We start from the raw sequence: 17217 nt of genomic DNA, 5'->3' as shown, positions 1-17217 counted from the left end.
CTGCTTGTGCGCTCTCTCCCTCTCTCAAATAAATAAATTAAATTAAATTAAATAAAAACTGCTATAAAGGACATGTTTTTGGACAACTGGGGAGATTTAAATGTGGAGTGTATATTAGTCACTTATTCTTTAGCACGACAGAGCAGAATGGCTATGGGTCTTGTGGAAGGTACAAAGATGGGAGCTTAGTGCCTGCCAAGGGGAGGGGATCTGGTTAACACCTCCGACTAAAGTTGGGGCCCCGAGAGGGATACACTCTAGGGGAAGAAGTGCACCAATCAGCTCTCAAAGCCATCAAAGACAGAATCTCATCAGCTCAGACACTATTTGGATTAAAAGAATGTGTCCCCCGCCATTCTCAGTGCATGAGAAGCTAATCCACTCTAGACAAAGATAACACCATTTCAAGCTTTAGATTTGCCTGTAATTCTATGGCAAGAGGTAACATTCATTGGGTATTTATGGTGTTTTAAAGCACAGTGCTAAGGTGCCTTGGTGTATTATCTCCTCCAATCTTCACAGAAACCCTCTGATGCAGGACAGACGTTTTGAGTAACTGGTTTCTACCCCTGGGCTAATCAAGTAGCAGAATCAGGATTTGAATCCAGCCAATTCCAGTCCAAAATTTTCCTGTCTTAATCACAACAGTATTGTCATCAGCTTCTCCCCCGAGCTGGAGGCTCGTGTATCTTGACTTCGGATCTCATCTTGACTATCTCAAAGGATCACTGTATCTCCCAAATCAAAATCCTGATGTCTTTTTCCCAAAGTAACATCCTCCAGTGTTTCCCATCTTAGTGACTAGAAACATCGTCCGTCCATGGCAGACAAGTCACAAAACCAATCCCCTTCCATCCACGCAAGTCAGGTTTTCTTCCTAAATGTCCCTCAGGCGTGGCCACTTTCCTATCTCTGTCAAACCCTAGGCCCACTTACCAACATCTCCCAATCGCACAACTGTGGTTGCCAAGACTCGGGGCCCTGCCCCTCACACCCCATTCTCCAAGATGTAGCAAGATGTATCCTTCCAGATGCATATGGAAGCATGTCACACTCCCTTGTCACACAGCAGTGGTTTCCCATTGCTCTCAGGTAAGGATCAAACCCTTGACCATAGCATTTAGCTTCGCATGAGTCCCCAGCTTACTTGTCCGTCCTCCGTTCCTGGAGGGAAAAATGTCAAAGACTTTGTCTTCACATATGAAAACCACCACAGTAACTAACGTGGGAAGATACTTCGAGGTTGTATGGAGCCCCTTGGGATTCTCTCTCCCTCTCCCCCTTCCCCTCTCTCTCTAATAAATCTTTTTAAAATTAAAAATAAATAAATAAAGGGGCACCTGGGTGGCTCAGTTGGTTAAGCGGCCAACTCTGGATTTGGGCTCAGGTCATGATCTCAGCGTCGTAGGATCGAGCCCCACATCAGGTCCTGTGAACTTAGCAGGGAGTCAGAGCCTTCTTGAGATGCTCTCGCCTGCCCCCCCCTTCTTGTGTGCTCTCTCTCTAAAATAAATAAATAAATCTTAATAAATAAGTATTTTCCATCTGCTAAGTAACCACAGGCAACAGTTTACCGGTTTACCGGTGACTTCAATATATCATAACAATATATATCAATATATCATCACTGTTTTTCCTGGTTTGATAACAACGTCTTCACTACTTTTTCCACATAGGTCACTCTTTTGTTACTTGGTACTCCTGGTACCAGTTTCTGGAGCAGTTTCCTATGGCCACAATAATGTTGCATGACAAGCTTCGTCAAACACTGTGGCAGAACACAAGAAACATTTATTTAGCCTTCGAGCCTAAGGGTCGGCTGGGAGGTCCGCTGGAGACAGACTGATTTTTTTTTTAAGATTTTATTTATTTATTTGACAGAGAGAGACACGGCGAGAGAGGGAACACAAGCAGGGGGAGTGGGAGAGGGAGAGGCAGGCTTCCCGCCGATCAGGGAGCCCGATGCGGGGCTCGATCCCAGGACCCTGGGACCATGACCTGCTGAAGGCTGACGCTTAACCAACTGAGCCACCCAGGCGCCCCAGGACAGACTGATCTTGAGTACCTTGCCTGAGGCCACTTTCCTCAGCTGCATATTGTCTTCTGCCCTCCAACAAGCTGACCCAGAGTTGTTCTCACGGTGCCAACAGGAGTCTGAGAGTAGAAGCATGAAATGCCTAGCGAGTTCCAGTCTCAAAACTGACACACCATCCTTTCTGCCACATCCCATTGGTCAGAGCAAGTGGTAAGGTCAGCTCAGGTTCAAGGGGTGGAGAAAAAGAACCCTACTTCTTGGTGAGAGTGTTACTAGACCCCCAAGACCAGGTTCTTGTGTCTCAGCGTCGTGGAAATGAACAGCGAACGCGAGAAAGAAAACAGGTGATGTTTATTAGAAATCGCTTGTACAGGGGGGCCCCTAGGTGGCGCTCTTGGTTTCGGCAGGGGTCACAATCTCTGGGTCCTTGGATGGAGCCCTGTCCGGCTCCGTGCTGAGCATGGAGTCAGCTCCAGCATTCTCTCTCTCCCTCTGCCCCTCCTCCCCAGCTCACTTGCACTCTCTCTCTCTAATAAATCTTAAAAAAAAAAAAAAAAAAGTGACACTATTAAGAAAATGAACCATTGGGGTGGCTGGCTGGCTGGGTGGATGAAGCATGTGACTCTTGATCTCCACGTCCTGAGTTAGAGCCCCACATTGGGCTGAGTTTACTTAAATATTTTTTAAAAAGGGGCGCCTGGCTGGCTCAGTCGCTTAAGCGTCTGCCTTCAGCTCAGGTCATGTTCCCGGGGTGCTGGGATCGAGCCCCTAGTCCGGCTCCCTGCTCAACGGGAAGCCTGCTTCTCGCTCTCCCTCTGCTCCTCCCCACTGCCCCTGCTTTCTCTCTTTCAGATAAATAAAATCTTTAAAATTTTATAAGAAAATGAACTATTCATAACTATGAAAAACATGGGTGAATCTCATAAAAATAATGTGTGAAAGACACCAGACACAAGAGTATATAAAGTTCAAAAACATAAGCAAAACTAAAATACAGGTATGCACCCCTAGGTAGTAAAACAAAAAGCAAAGCGAGGAAACAATTACCATAAACACCAGGATAGTAGTTACCTCTGGGTAGGAAGGAAAGGACAGTGAAGCAGGGGGAAGGGTTCAGGAATACTGGAAATTCAATTTCCAGTGGTAGTTACATGGATGTTCGCTTTCTGATAAGTCATCCAGCTGTATATTTCATATACTTTTCTGCATATGTTATACTGCACAGATAAGATTTAGGGGGAAAAATGCCCAAGAGTGGCCAAAGAAATTTTAAATATAAGAAGGGGCTGTGATTAGAAAGCTTTGGTAGTTAAGAGGATTGTTGTCAGGAAGACAGACAAATGAATAAATGGAAAATAATAAAGAACACCCTCCCCCTCCCCCAACAAAAGCCCCTGAATCTAGACTATTTTGGTATATAATACAGGCGGCATTTTTTTTTCCCCCTGCAAAAAGTTTTATTGTTTTCATTTGGTCCACAGCTTGGGAGCGGGCTCCAGGGTGGTTAAAGAGCTGCCTGGCGGCTGCTCGGACAAACCCAAACAGAAGCCCCAGCACTAAGGGGATGCCAGAGGGGCCCCTCAAAGGCTGCTGGGCTCCAGAGGCTGACAGTCACGCTGGAGGGTGAGCCTTTCGAAGAGATACTCGCCCAGCCCAGCCTGGGGGCAGGACAGCCTGCGGAGGTTAGTCAGGTGGTCGCCCATCTTCTTGATGGTTTTCACCTCCTCGCCCAGGCAGTGGCTCTCCAGGAAGTCACAGAGATGGGCGTCTGCACGGGTAGAAGCCAGGTCATGCAGATCCAAAAGGGCCTCGTTCAGGTTCTTCTCGAGGACCACAGCAGTTTCCATGGCGTCCAGGGCTTTCCCCCACTTGTCATGGGACGGCTCCTGCACGTCCTGGAAGAGGGAGCTGCCGCTGCGCTGCTTTTGCAACATCAAGAGCTCCTGGGCGCCCTCGAACTTCTTCTGGGCTAACTCGCGGAAGAAGCGGCCCAAGCCCTCCAGAGCCACATTGCTGCAGTCGAAATAGAAGCCCAGGGAGAGGTAGGTGTTGGAGGCCCGCAGATACATGTTGACCAGGCAGTTGACGGAGGCCTCCACCTCGGTGGAGTAGTTCTGACGAATCTGACAGCTCATGGTTGACTGGCAACAGGGAGCTAAGGTCAAAAACCGGTGTTGGTTGGCCCCGGAGGCAGAGGGTGACCGGGAAGATGGTTCCGAGGGCTGAGGCTGTACAAGCGGCTGGAGGGTGCTCGGAGGCTGGAATAAGGGGTGTCCCTGGGTCCGTTTGGTACAAGTTCTGTTGAAACACGGGGCCGATCCAGGGGCCCGCCGGGCGCACTGTTGATGGGGCATTATAATCGTGGGAGAAGAAGCTTAGAGTGAAGCATGTTGGATGGGATCTTGGGAAAGCCAACAAAAAGCAGTCTTCTAAGACTTTCCTTGTAAACGTTAAGCTGGTCCAGATGGAAAATATGGCTCCGCCATTGGACGGACGTTCGGTTACCCCGGGGCAGTTTCAGCTGTGATGGCACATCCGACCGCTAGGTGGCGTCTGGCGGAGCGCGGGCGCCCGGGAATGACGCGTGCGCAGTGCTCCTAGGTTGATCCGTAAGCCTTGCGCTCGCACACACGGGCTCGCACGCTGCGTTTACCGGCGCGCACGGCGCACGCGCACTCAGCTGCACGCCCGTCGTCGTGCAGTCCGGCTCTCGCAGTTTTTCTGGGAGCGGCCGAGCTGACCCCGCCGTCCGAGATGTCCGAGCTGCCCGCCGACTGCAGTGTCCGGCAGACGGACGCCGCGAATAGCCACCGCGACGTCCGGCAGGCGGAGGTAGGCGGCGGGAGGCGGGAGCCGGCCCCGGCGCGGCCTGCGGAGCCCGGAGAAGGTCCGGCGGCGGCGGCGGCGGCCGCCGAGGAGGCCGGCGAGGCAGCGGTCGCCCGCGAGCTGGCGGGGCCGGCGGAGGAAGAGGGCGCGCAGGCCAGACCCCGGTCCCGGCCGGCGAACGGCCCGGGCCTGGCTGCGTTGCCGTACCTCCGCCTCCGTCACCCACTTAGTGTTTTAGGAATTAATTACCAGCAGTTCCTCCGCCACTACCTGGAGCACTACCCGATCGCTCCCGGCAGAATCCAGGAGCTGGAAGAACGCCGCAGGAGGTTCGTGGAAGCCTGCCGAGCCCGGGAAGCCGCGTTCGATGCGGAGTATCAGCGGAATCCCCAGAGGATGGATTTTGACATTTTGACATTTACTATAGCTCTCACCGCATCCGAGGTTATCAATCCTCTGATAGAAGAACTTGGTTGTGATAAGTTTATCAGCAGGGAATAGTCTGGTGATGGAACTGCTTCGAGGAGAGCGAGACTTAATTAAACGCCGATCCTGTCGCGTTTTGAAAAGTCATTGTATATGAGATGAGGCCATAGTTGATGAAAAAAAGCATCCGGAAAGAGAGAGAAAAGATTCAAAGCCTCGTGACTCCTCTGACGTTGAGTTTGCGGTTGATAACAGATTCTTTGCCCTGCGTGGTGGAAATGTCTTTCAAAAATTGCTGCCCCAAAACGTGAAGAAGTTTTATGAAATTGAGACTTGATGAAGAAATATTGCCCATAATAGAGCCCGTGGTGATGAGAAAAATTGTCAAATACTGATGGCAGGAATCAGGAGTCACAGCTGAGTTATCCTGTGGAGAGACTGGAAGCCCACGGAGAGAACTTGAAATTGTCAGAATATGCGCTCTCCTCGCCGTCAGGGTCCACAGAAGGTTTTAGTCTAAGTCGATTTTGTGTTTTCGGAGGCATTTCAAGTGGCAAACAATGTAACTTGTATATATAACGTGATAAATTGTGTGTTCAAGAATTTCTGAAGTTTCTGGATTTTTTTTCTTTCATTTTTTTAACTTAAGGTTTTTTGGGGGGTTTTGTTGTTTTTGGTAAATGTAATCACACACCTCCAAAATGTAAAATGTACGCTGAAAAGCCTTACATCCCTGTCCCCCCCCATCCAGTGCGTACCACAACCCACATCTGTAGGTGTCTCTTCTGTCCTTGAAATCTCCTTATGTACGTACAAGCAAATGCGAATTTGGGTGTTTTGTTTTTTTTTTTAATTTCTTCACAAAAGTTGGTATATTTACTGACTTATAAGTTGCTTTTTCAGTAAGAACGTATTTTTTTTTTTAAGATTTTATTTGTTTGACAGAGAGAGACACAGCGAGAGAAGGAACACAAGCAGGGGGAGTGGGAGAGGGAGAAGCAGGCTTCCCGCGGAGCAGGGAGCCCGATGCGGGGCTCGATCCCAGGACCCTGGGATCATGACCTGAGCCACCCAGGCGCCCCAGTAAGAAGGTATCTTGAAGATCCTTCCAAACCACATTTCCTCATTCTTTTTTAGAGCTGCATTTTGTTTAATTCTGTGGTTGGTTATGTTGTAATTTACTTACCCAGGAACACACTGATGGACATTTGGGTGGTTCCCCATCTTTCTCTTTAGATTTTTTTTAAGATTTTATTTATTTATTTATTTATTTATTTGAGAGAGAGCACAAGCAGGGTGGGGCAGGGCAGAGGGAGAAGCAGACTCCCTGCTGAGCCGGGAGCCTGACTGGGGGACTTGATCCCAGGACCCTGAGATCATGACCTGAACTGAAGTCAGACGCTTAACCGACAACCACCCAGGCGCCCCTTGACAGCATTTTTTCCTTAACTTTTATAAAATAATAGGGCATCTTATAATTAGCAACTTAGATTCTTTGTTATATATTATTGCCATAGTGTGAATTTACAGAATTGAGAATTCTGGGCCAAAGGTACTCATTTGAAATGTTCCAGATGCTGCAGAGTTGCCTTCCATCGTGTTGTACCACATTCCACTTCCGCCAGCAACCGAAGGACATTTCCTTACAGCCTCACAGGCACAGTAAGCCATCAAATGTCTGGATTTTGCCAATCTATATATTTGAAAGATAGTATATCATTGTTTTGTTTGGAGAGAGAGCGTGCACGCTAGCAGGGGGAGGGAGAGGGAGAGACTCTCAAGCAGACTCCCAGGGGCTCAGTCCCAGGACCCTGAGACCGTGACCTGAGCCGAAACCAGGAGTCGGAGGCTTAACCATCTGAGCCACCCAGGCGCCCCGACGGTACCAGTTTTGCTTTTCTCTTATGAGCGAAAAATCTCTTCTGAGAGTTCTATATATTCCCTTTTCCATGAACTGTTCCTATCTTTTATCCATTTCTCTCCTGAAGAATTTTGTCCAGGGCTGTTTGTGTAATAGTGATACGAGATATAATAGCTTGTAATGTGAGTTACGGGTATTTTTTTCCCAGTTAGTCATTTGCATTTGGTTTTCCTGAAAGCCTTTTGGTATGGAGATTTTTTGCTTGTTTTTGTTTGCTATTTTCTTTTAAACGGGTAAGATTGTTCATCTCAAGATTTTCTTGGGGGGGGTGTGTGAGTGTGTGTGTGTGTGTAGTTTGTGTATATTTGAGTCTTTGAACCACTTGGAATTTATCTTGATGTACAGTAGGAGGTCAGGTTAAAACATTTCTTTCTTAGATGGCTACTGGTTGTCCTGACACCAGTTACTAACTAGTCCATCTTTTCCCCACTAACTTTGTTTAAAGATGCCTCTTCATCATATACTAAAGTGTGTTTTCGATTTTCTGACTACATAGTTTTAAGTCTGGTAGTGCTAAAACTCCTCGTTATACTTCTTTTTCAGGGTGTTTCTAGCTGTTTTTGTTTAAGTCAGCCTCAAAGTCAACTTACCTTGTTTCAGGCAAAGCTTTTTTTTTTTTTTTTTTTGAGAGAGAATCTCAAGCAGGCTCCACACCCTGACTTGGGCTCAGTCCCATAACTGGGGGAGACCGTGACCTGAGCCGAAATCAAGAGTCAGGACGCTTAACTCTGAGCTACCCAGGTGCCCCTCAGGCAAGGCTTTTTTTTTTTTTTTAAGATTTTATTTATTTATTTGACAGAGAGAGCGAGAGAGCACAAGCAGGGGGGAACAGTAGAGGGAGAGGGAGAAGCAGCCTCCCTGCGAAGCAGGGAGCCCGATGCGGGGCTGGATCCCAGGACCCTGGGATCATGACCTGAGCTGAAGGCAAACGCTTAACGACTGAGCCACTCAGGTGCCCCTCCCTTTTTTTTAATTTTTTTTATTTTTAAGTAATCTCTATACCCAACTTGGGGCTTGAATTTACAACCCCGAGATCAAGAGTTGCACACCAGCCAGGTGCCCCTATTTTCCCATTTTTTGAAAAGACTTCCTTTGTGTCCTTCAGAAGAGTATTAATGTTTATCCTCAAATGAATGTTCCTAAAGCAGGCCTTTCACAGATCTAGTTATGTATTCCTAGATACTTTTACCTTTTTTTGTTTTTTCTGTGTAAGTGAGGATTGTTTCTGTTACATTTTCTTTTTTTTTTAAAGATTTTATTTATTTATTCATGAGAGACAGGGAGAGAGAGAGAGAGAGAGAGAGGCAGAGGGAGAAGCAGTCTCCCAAGGAGCAGGGAGCCCGATGCGGGACTCGATCCCAGGACCCCGGGATCATGACCTGAGCCGAAGGCAGGTGCTTAACCATCTGAGCCACCCAGGCACCCCTCTGTTACATTTTCTAAAAGTTTTCCTGTGTGTTTGAAAATAATTTATTTTAAAAAAGGAATTGAGGGGCACCTGGGTGGCTCAGATGTTAAGTGTCTGCCTTCGGCTCAGTTTATGATACCAGGGTCCTGGGATCGAGCCCCGCATCGGGCTCCCTGCTCGGCGGGAAGCCTGCTTCTCCCTCTCCCACTCCCCCTGCTTGTGTTCCCTCACTGTCTCTCTCTGTGTCAAATAAGTAAGTAAAATCTTAAAAAAAAAAAAAAGAATTGATATCTACATATTTATTTGATAGTCTGTTACCACATTGAATTCTCTTGTTTAGTTTCTCATGTGGTTCTCTTATGTTGGAAAACAGGTCCTATAAAATAGTGAAAGTATTGCCTCTTTACAACTTTTATACCTTGAACTTCTTTCTCCTTATTAATTCCAGTACCTTCTGCCTAATGTAAAATAATGTGAAGGATAATCAGGCATCCTTGTTCCCAATTTTGTGGAAATTCTTCGCATATGCATCTGTCACTCTGTGGATGTGTGTCTCGAGAATGATTACTGAATTTTGTCAAAGACCTATTCAGAGTCTTCAGTAATCCTAGGGTTATTTTTATATTCATCACCATGATGAATTTGTTACTGATAATGCATGATCTTTGCATTCTTCAAATGATCCTTATTTATAAATGAGGTATAATCCTTTTAATGTGCTTCTGATTTTTTTTTTTTAAGATTTTATTTACTTATTTGACACAGCGAGAGAGAGAGAGCACAAGCAGGGGAGCAGCAGGGAGAGGGAGGAGCAGGCTCCCCGCGGAGCAGGGAGCCCAGTGCGGGGCTGGATCCCAGGACCCCGGGATCATGACCTGAGCCCAAGGCAGCCGCTTAACTGACAGCCACCCAGGCGCCCCTCTGCTTTTTTATTTTTTTTAAGGAGGTTTGCATGAGTATTCTGTGAGGTTGCTGTGTCGTTTTCTTGTGCAGTATTTACTTTTAGATACTAATGTTATCATCACATCGTATAAATAATCTGGAAGCCTTCCTTTCCTAAATTCTGGAACACTTTAAAATCCCCTGGAATCATCTTGTTAAGGTTTGGTAGCATTTCCTTTGGGACTGTCTGGGTCCGTGCTTGGGGTGGTGAGGGTGAGGGTCCTGTCACCACTTCCCCTCCTTTGCCCCATGGTAAGAGCAGTGGATTTGTAGGGACTTAGAAGACAAACGTGTCCTCACGGACTCAGAGTGACTGACTTTCTTGATCAGATGCCTTTCTTTGCACTCTGTGGTAACAGAAAGGAGTTGCCGGACTTGGAGGGCGACAGGCACTAAATATAAGCCCATGACTTATAAATCTGCAAAGTAGTCTTCCTGAGGCGCCATTTTCGCTTTCTCTGGTGTGGTGGGTATCTCAAGGTCAGTCTCCCTGGGTTTGGGAGGTCAGCCTGGAGTTCCTGCTTATCAGGTTACCCAGGGAGGCTGCTTATTCTCAAGCGTTCTTCCAGGAGCTGGCCTGAGACTCTGGGTCACTGATGGCATCGTTGGGCAGCCAGCCAACTCCAGCCCCCTCCTACCAGTTCATGGGAAAAACAATTTGTCCTGTTGTGCAAGCCACTGATAGTCTGGTTTGCTGTTACTTGCAGAGAAGAACACCCCAACTGAAACCTACTTATTCTGTGCCAGGCCTTTGAGAATTCCATGATTAAATAGTGTTATGATGCCCATTTTACAGAAGAGAAAATTGAGGCTCCCAGAGGGAAGGTCCCTATTGGAGGTCACAACAACTACGTGGTAAAGGTCTGACTCCCACACCTTGCAGGGACCTCTTGGCTCATGCCCAGTGACCCCACAGTGCCAGGTGCAGAACAGGGGGCCCATCAATGTTCCATGAATCCACGCATGGCCCCCCCGCCAGGTCACCGAGACCCCTCCCAACACTGGGATTCTAGGACCTGAGGCTGGATGACCAGGAGCAAACCTGGGGAGCGACAGGATGAGGCTTCTCGGCAAAGCTTCCCTCCCTTCCCCCCAGCACCATCTCCCAGTCCCGACCCTTGGCCTTGCCCAGGGCCCAGGAGCGGGCGGTCACCACAGCCCTCAGGAGGCGGTGGGCCAACATCAGATGCGGTCAGACCAGAATGCGGGGAGGCTGACTGTATGTATTTCCCTGTTCCCCTCCCCGACCCACCCCAGCCACCATCAGAAAAGGACCTGACTTGACAACATTTCAGCCCTTTCCGGCATCCTGCTGAGGCTCCTGAAATAGAGAAAGAGAAAATTGTCTAAAATACAATAAATAGTTGTTATTTAAAATAACTCCATCTAGGGGCGCCTGGGTGACTCAGTCGTTGGGCGTCTGCCTTCGGCTCAGGTCATGATCCCAGGGTCCTGGGATCGAGCCCCGCATCGGGCTCCCTGCTCCGCAGGAAGCCTGCTTCTCTCTCTCCCTCTCCCCCTGCTTGTGTTCCCTCTCTCGCTGTGTCTCTGTCAAATAAATAAAATCTTAAAAAAAAAATAACAACTCCATTAAAAAAACAGCATTTATATTAGGGTTTACTATGTGTCAGGCACCATCCTAACGCTGCCTACTTGAGTCTCCTTGCCATTTCTCAACACACCAGACACATTCCTACCACAGACCCTTTGCACTTGCTGCTCCCTCTGCCTGGAATGCTTTCCCCCCAGATATCCACATGGTTCAATCCCTTACTTCTTTCAAGTGTTTAAAGATTTAAAAAAAAAAAAAATTTTTTTTTGAGAGAGAGAGAAAAGATAGAGCCTGACACATAGTAGGGATTCCAGAAATCCTGTTTGTAATTATTTTAAAAACAGCTAAAATACCATGTGAACATTGTCTGGATCCTGATTCCCAAACCACCTCTAAAAAGATATATTTTTGAGACACTTGAGAGGTATTAGATGCCATTAAGACATCTTAAAATTTTTGTTGGGGGCGGGGGGGGGGGCGGCACCTGGCTGACTCATTTGATAGAGCGTATGACTCTTGATCTCAGAGTTGTGAGTTCAAGCCCCATGTTGGGCATGGAGCCTACTTAAAAATAAAATAGGAGCACCTGGGTGGCTCAGGTGGTTAAGCGTCTGCCTTCAGCTCAGGTCATGATCTCAGGGTCCTGGGATCGAGTCCCACGTCAGGCTCCCTGCTCAGCGGGGAGTCTGCCTTTCCCTCTGCTCCTGCTCTCTCTCTCCCTCCCTCTCTCTAATAAATAAATAAAAGCTTTAAAAAAAAGTCTAGAAAATGCAAACTAATCTATGATAATGGAAAGCAGATCAGCAGTGGCCTGGGACAGGGAGGAGGGCAGGAGAAATTATTGATGGTCCCCGAGGAAATTTTGGGGGTATGACAAACACGTTAATTATCTTCATTTCGGAAATGGTTTCAAAGGTATGTTCATATGTCAAAACCTATTAACTCATATGCTTTAAACGTGTACTATCTCTTAGACATCACTTATACCCCAAAAAGGTGACAACTTTTTGTAAAAAATAGATACAAAACAGATTAAGTCAGTAGCAGCTTGCAAATGTGTGTATATAGTAAGTGATTTTAAAAATCCAGTATCTGGGGCACCTGGCAGGCTCAGTCAGAAGAGCATGTGACTCTTGATCTCGGGATTGTGAGTTCGAGCCCCACAGTGGGTGTAGAGATTATGTAAATAAATTTTAAAAAGTGAATAAAAAATAAAAATCCAGTATCAGTGGCAAATAAATAAAATCCAGTACTGGTGGCAAATAAATTACTGTGCATATGCTTTAATACCTTAAAACAACGTTACCAGTGGAACTTTCTGCAGTGATGGGTCTATGTCCTGTATCTGCACTGTCCAATCCAGTAGCCACATGTAGCTACAGGGCACTTGAAATGTGGCCAGTGTGACTAATAACTGAGGTGGGTTTTTTTAAAGATTTTTTATTTGTCAGCGCATGCCCTCAAGAGAGCACAAGCGGGGGGGTGGGGGGGGTGGGGGGGGCGGAGCGGCAGGCAGAGGGAGAAGCGGGCTCCCTGCTGAGCAAGGAGCCCGATGCGGGGCTCGATCCCAGGACCCCAGGATCATGACCTGAGCCGAAGGCAGACGCTTAACAACTGAGCCTACCAGGTGTCTCAATAACTGAGTTTTTATTGCATTTCATTTTAATTAATTGTAAATTGCAAAGCGGCAGGAGGTTATTAGATATACGGCTTTACAAGAAAAAGCTAAGAAAGAAGAAAGAAAGGAAAAGAAAGAAAAAGAGAAAGAAAGAGAAAGAAAAGGAAAGAGAAAGATCTTAAGCTCTTTTGAAAAAAATTTGGCTGACATCCACTGAGCCCTTGTCTGAGCGATGTAAATGTATTACGTTATGTGAGGTGTCTCATGGAAGCATCTCAACAAACCCATTTGACAGAGGATGCAACTGAGGTTCAGAAAAGGGTATAGCTGACTTGTCCTGCTCTGAACAGGGAGGGCAGGCTGAACTAGGTCTGGGACTCGAGTGCCTTCGACTCCAAGACAGTGCCCCGGCCCCTGCCCATCCCCCCCACCTCACCTCCCTCACCTCCCTCACCTCACCTCCAGCCAGTTGCCTGCTACCTTTTGCTGATCTCCTCCTCGATAATGCTCACAATTTTCTGCAGCCTGGCCTCATCCACAAAGCCATCACCTTTCTGGGCACAGAGGAGAAAGAGCGTGGACATGTGGGTCTCCCGCCCCCGGGGAAATCCCAGCACCGCCACCCTCCCTCCCTGTCTGGGACCCTTGCTCCGAATCACCTTCTTTGAATGGACCAGTTTCCCATCCACAAACACTTCAAACTCCCCTGTAGCCTGGGCAGCTCTTTCCTCCTGCTGGACAGGGAATGTTGGGGGTTGGGAGAAGGTGAGCACTCTCCTCCAAGCCCCTGGGGTCTCAGAGCCCTGACCAGCCCCCTCCCCCAGGCCACTCACAAAGAGAAGTCGATTTGGGAATTGCTGCTCCAGACTCTTTCTCAGTAGAATGAACTGCAGAGTGGAGATGGGATTGTGGGGTCACAGGTCTTGGAGGGAGGGGAAACAGGACCTCCTTCCACACTTCATGTCCTATACCCACCCCCCACCTCCAAAGTCCAAAGTACTTACCCGAAGGCCATAGCTTCAGAGGCCGCTGGAGGGAGGGCACAGAGAGATGGAGGGAAGACACTGCGTCAGGATCCCCTCCAGCCCAGAGGGAGCTTGGGAACACCTGAGTCTGATCCCGTCCCTCCCGTTTGGAACCCTCCCACAGTGCCAGCTCACCCGGAGCAAAAAAAAAGCATGGTCCACAAGCCCCCCACGGGATCTGTCCCCATCACCTCTCTGCCCGGTCTCCTCCACTCTCCCCCTGGCCCACTTTGCTCCAGCCACACGGACCTTGGAGCTCCTCCTCCAATACTCCAGGCATGCCTGCTTCAGGGCCTTTGCACTGCCTGCTCCCTCTGCAGAATGCTCTGTCCCTGGTATCTACATGGCTCCTTCTCTCCCTTCTTCAGGTCTTTGCTCATACATCACCTTCTCAGGAAGGCCTTCCTGACCACCCCAGCTAAAACTGTGACCAACTGAGCTACCCAGGAGCCCCAAAGATCTCTGTCTTAATCACTGCTGTGCCCCTAGTGCCAAGGACAGGGCCTGGTACAAGGTAGGTACTTATCAAAGGAATGAATTAGTGAATTAGTAAATCCATGGAGTCAGAGAAAGAGCTAGAAAGGAGAAGGGCAGGGGTGTATGGGCAGCTCAGTGGGTTAAGCGTCTGCCTTGGGCTCAGGTCATGATCCCAGGGTCCTGGGATCGAGCCCAGCATTGGGCTCCTTGCTGAGCGGGGAGCCTGCTTCTCCCTCTCCCTCTGCCTGCCCCTCCCCCTGCTTGTGCTCTCTCTTTCCCTCTCTATCAAATAACTAAAATCGTAAAAAAAAAAAAAAAAGCAGAGAAAGAGAGGGGAGATGAGGAAACATGGGGAGGAGAAAGAGCCACAATAGGAAAGGAAAAGACACTGAGTTGCCTGGAGAGACTGCCTGGGCAGATAGGAACGGGGTTGCGGTCGGAGTGACACTGGGAGAGATGACGGGGAGAGAACTTTCTAAAGCAGGAGAGAGGCGAGCAGGTTGGAGGGGAAGACCAAGCCCCCGCCTGGGAAGGCCACTGCTGTTCCTGGGGCCGCTGACACAGAGACTCAGCTCTGGGACCCAGGAGAACCCAAGCCAACTTCCCTGGGCCGTTGCACCTGGGCGGCTCCTCCCCCTTGCTATCCAGATCCCCTCCCGCCGCCCTGACCTTCACTTAGAGGCCGCCAGGGGAGGCCGTGCCTGACCGTCCAGTCTGAAATTCCCCCGCCCCGAGTCTGGCTTTGCGTCTGCAATGCCCAGCTCGGCCTGGAGAGAGAAGCTGGGGCCTCCGGTGAGCGCTCCATCCCCGCATAGGCCCGGGCCATGGCGGGCAGCAGACTCCGCAATGAATAAAGGAGTGAGGGTGAATGGGGGAGGCTCGGAGCAGGGATGTGAAGCCACAGATCTCTAGCCGCAGAGAGTGACAGGTGGAGGCATTTCCACCTGGGAATCTTGACTCCCCCCCCCACCCCGCCCCCAGCAAATCCCCAAAGCCCCAGTGCCCCACCCCCTCCAGCCTCTGGAGTTGGGGAGGCAGGTGTGGGCGGGGGCACCCCTCACCAGTAGATCACTCGAATCACGATCTTGCTGTCCGTTGGGAAGCTCTCAATGGTGGGAGCGAAAGTGTTGGTAGACTCGGGTAAGGTGGCGGCAAACGCGTCAGGACCCGGGATGGGCACCCGAACAAACTCGGGAGTGGGATCTGTCAACTTCGTGGCCGAGGAGTCTGCCTTCGACGTGGAGCCAAGGGTGAGCCCCAGGAAATCAGTGGCCGATGGAGTGTGGACAAGAATGGACTCTCGCTTGGACCCGAATCCACTGGCAACGGATGGGAAGTGCTTCACCCTCGGCTTGGGTGAAAGATCCTTGTCGGGAGACAAAGCGGGCTCCTCCAAAGCGGGTTCTTGGTGCGGATCCAAAGGCAGGACCGAGTCTGGGAAGGATTCCGAGGCAGGGACCGCGGCCGTGATCTCGATCCCGACCTGGGATGGAACTGGAGTTGGGGCCGGGGCCGGGGCCGGGGCAGGAGGCGGGGTCCAGATTGGAGTAGGCATCCGGGCCGGAATAGGGGTCCGGACCCGGGTCGGCATCTGTGCAGGAGTGGGGGTCCGGATCCGGGTCGGAGTCCGGGTCCAGACCGGGGTTGGGGTCTGGACGGGAGTGGGGATCCAGGCCGAGGCCGGGGTCTGGACGGGAGTGAGGCTCCGGGCGGAGGTCGGGGTCGGAATGGGTGTCGGGGTTCGGGCCGGGGTCAGCATCTGGACTGGATTCGGGGTCCGGGCCAGTGTCTGGCTGGGATTCGGGGTCCAGGCCAAGGCCTGGGTCTGGACGGGAGTCGGGGTCCGGGCCAGGGTCAGGACGGGAGCCGGGGTTCGGGCCAGGGTCTGGACGGGAGTGCGGGTCCAGGCCGAGGCCGGGGTCTGGACGGGAGTGGGGGTCCGAGCTGAGGCCCGGGTCTGGCCAGGAGTCGGGGTCCGGGCAGAGGTCAGAGTCTGGATGCGAGTCGGTGTCCGGACCAGGGTCGGGACGGGAGCCAGGGTTTGGGCCGGGGTCTGGACGGGAGCCGGGGTCCAGGCCGAGCCCGGGGCCTGGACGGGAGTCGGGGTCCAGGCCCGGGTGGGGACGGGAGTCAGGTTCCGAGCGGGGGTCAGGATCTGGATGGGTTTTGGGGTCCGGGCTGAAGTCGAGGTCCTGACTGGGGTCGAAGCCCGGACAGAGGTCGACATCTGGGCCGGGGAAGGGGTTGGGGCCCTAGCCTGGTTGTTCATGGTGGGCGCAGGGGGCCCCCCCCCAGGGTAACGGGGGGTGGGTGGCGTAGGGGGGTGGGGGGGATCCCGCCCCGTCCTCCTTCCTTCAGCCGGGAGAGCCTCACTCACACCAGGGTTCTAAAATGGGAGACGACCACAAGGGGGCACTGTGACATCGTGTTCCACCCGATGCGCGGGTTCTATTGCTCCGGGCCAGGGGACCAAGCGGCAGGGACCTCTAGATCTCACCTAAAAATTCCCATCCCTAAACCCCACCTCCAGGGTAAGGAACACAGAGATTGCTCCAGTGTTCTCCTCACTGTCGCTAAACATTCATCCGTTCAGTATATATTTCTTGAATACCTGCTGTGTGCATATTCCTGGGCTGATTGACTCCGAGGTCAGAGCCCTAATCAGGAAAGCCCTGGTCCAGGGGCGCGTGGGTGGCTCAGTCGTTAAGCATCTGCCTTGGCTCAGGTCATTGTCCCAGGGTCCTGGGATCGAGCCCCGCATCGGGCTCCCTGCTCGGCGGGAAGCCTGCTTCTCCCTCTCCCACTCCCCCTGCTTGTGTTCCCTCTCTCGCTGTGTCTCTCTCTGAAATAAATAAAATCTTAAAAAAAAAAAAAAAAAAAAAGGAAAGCCCTGGTCCAGCAATCAGGTTCCCTGTCCAATGGGGGAAACATACCCATCACCAAATGACAACAGCCAGGTGGCTGGGCCTGGAGTAGGGGAGGCACAG

General features: G+C 50.5%; 3 protein-coding genes across 11 annotated transcripts; 1 reads left to right on the top strand and 2 right to left on the bottom strand.

Annotated features, from left to right (window-relative positions):
* Positions 1-3129: 3129 nt before the first annotated feature.
* On the bottom strand, positions 3130-4570 carry LOC113936758 (ferritin light chain-like). Its single transcript, XM_035725343.1, has one exon. The coding sequence runs from the start codon at positions 4387-4389 to the stop codon at positions 3616-3618; it is 774 nt and encodes a 257-aa protein (XP_035581236.1). The 5' UTR covers positions 4390-4570; the 3' UTR covers positions 3130-3615.
* Positions 4571-4650: 80 nt separating this feature from the next.
* Positions 4651-5890, top strand: LOC113936759 (EP300-interacting inhibitor of differentiation 2-like). Its single transcript, XM_027620330.2, has one exon. It carries the CDS (start codon positions 4790-4792, stop codon positions 5360-5362), a length of 573 nt encoding a protein of 190 aa, XP_027476131.1. The 5' UTR covers positions 4651-4789; the 3' UTR covers positions 5363-5890.
* An 896-nt stretch (positions 5891-6786) lies between these two features.
* Positions 6787-16562, bottom strand: SELENOV (selenoprotein V). 9 transcript variants are annotated; one of them, XM_027619208.2, is made up of 6 exons: positions 15292-16562; positions 13733-13757; positions 13562-13615; positions 13388-13462; positions 13188-13282; positions 6789-6980 (listed from the first exon to the last, which is right to left on the bottom strand). In XM_027619208.2, exons 1-5 carry the CDS (start codon positions 16497-16499, stop codon positions 13205-13207), a joined length of 1440 nt encoding a protein of 479 aa, XP_027475009.1. In that variant the 5' UTR covers positions 16500-16562; the 3' UTR covers positions 6789-6980; positions 13188-13204. The 9 variants fall into 9 exon arrangements, 8 of the variants coding, with proteins under 8 accessions (XP_027475011.1, XP_027475009.1, XP_027475008.1 ...); XM_027619207.1 differs by lacking the exon at positions 6789-6980 and adding an exon at positions 10764-10879; XM_027619205.1 differs by lacking the exon at positions 6789-6980 and adding an exon at positions 10765-10879 and having other exon boundaries at positions 13209-13282.
* Positions 16563-17217: the final 655 nt, after the last annotated feature.

The sequence above is a fragment of the Zalophus californianus genome, chromosome 17, assembly GCF_009762305.2.
Source record: "Zalophus californianus isolate mZalCal1 chromosome 17, mZalCal1.pri.v2, whole genome shotgun sequence".
Lineage (NCBI taxonomy): Eukaryota > Metazoa > Chordata > Mammalia > Carnivora > Otariidae > Zalophus > Zalophus californianus.
The sequence above is the reverse complement of the archived record's forward strand: the minus strand, read 5'-3'. Positions and strand labels throughout refer to the sequence as shown.

Coding starts and splice junctions, on each gene's coding strand:
- SELENOV (XM_027619210.1), bottom strand. CDS start 16,499: ATGAACAACCAGGCTAGGGCCCCAACCCCTTCCCCGGCCCAGATGTCG. Junction 13,460..15,291: donor GTGATTCGAGTGATCTACTG/GTGAGGGGTGCC, acceptor CCTGTCCAGCAG/GAGGAAAGAGCTGCCCAGGC. Junction 13,283..13,387: donor AACTGGTCCATTCAAAGAAG/GTGATTCGGAGC, acceptor CTCTGTGCCCAG/AAAGGTGATGGCTTTGTGGA.
- LOC113936759 (XM_027620330.2), top strand. CDS start 4,790: ATGTCCGAGCTGCCCGCCGACTGCAGTGTCCGGCAGACGGACGCCGCG.
- LOC113936758 (XM_035725343.1), bottom strand. CDS start 4,389: ATGCCCCATCAACAGTGCGCCCGGCGGGCCCCTGGATCGGCCCCGTGT.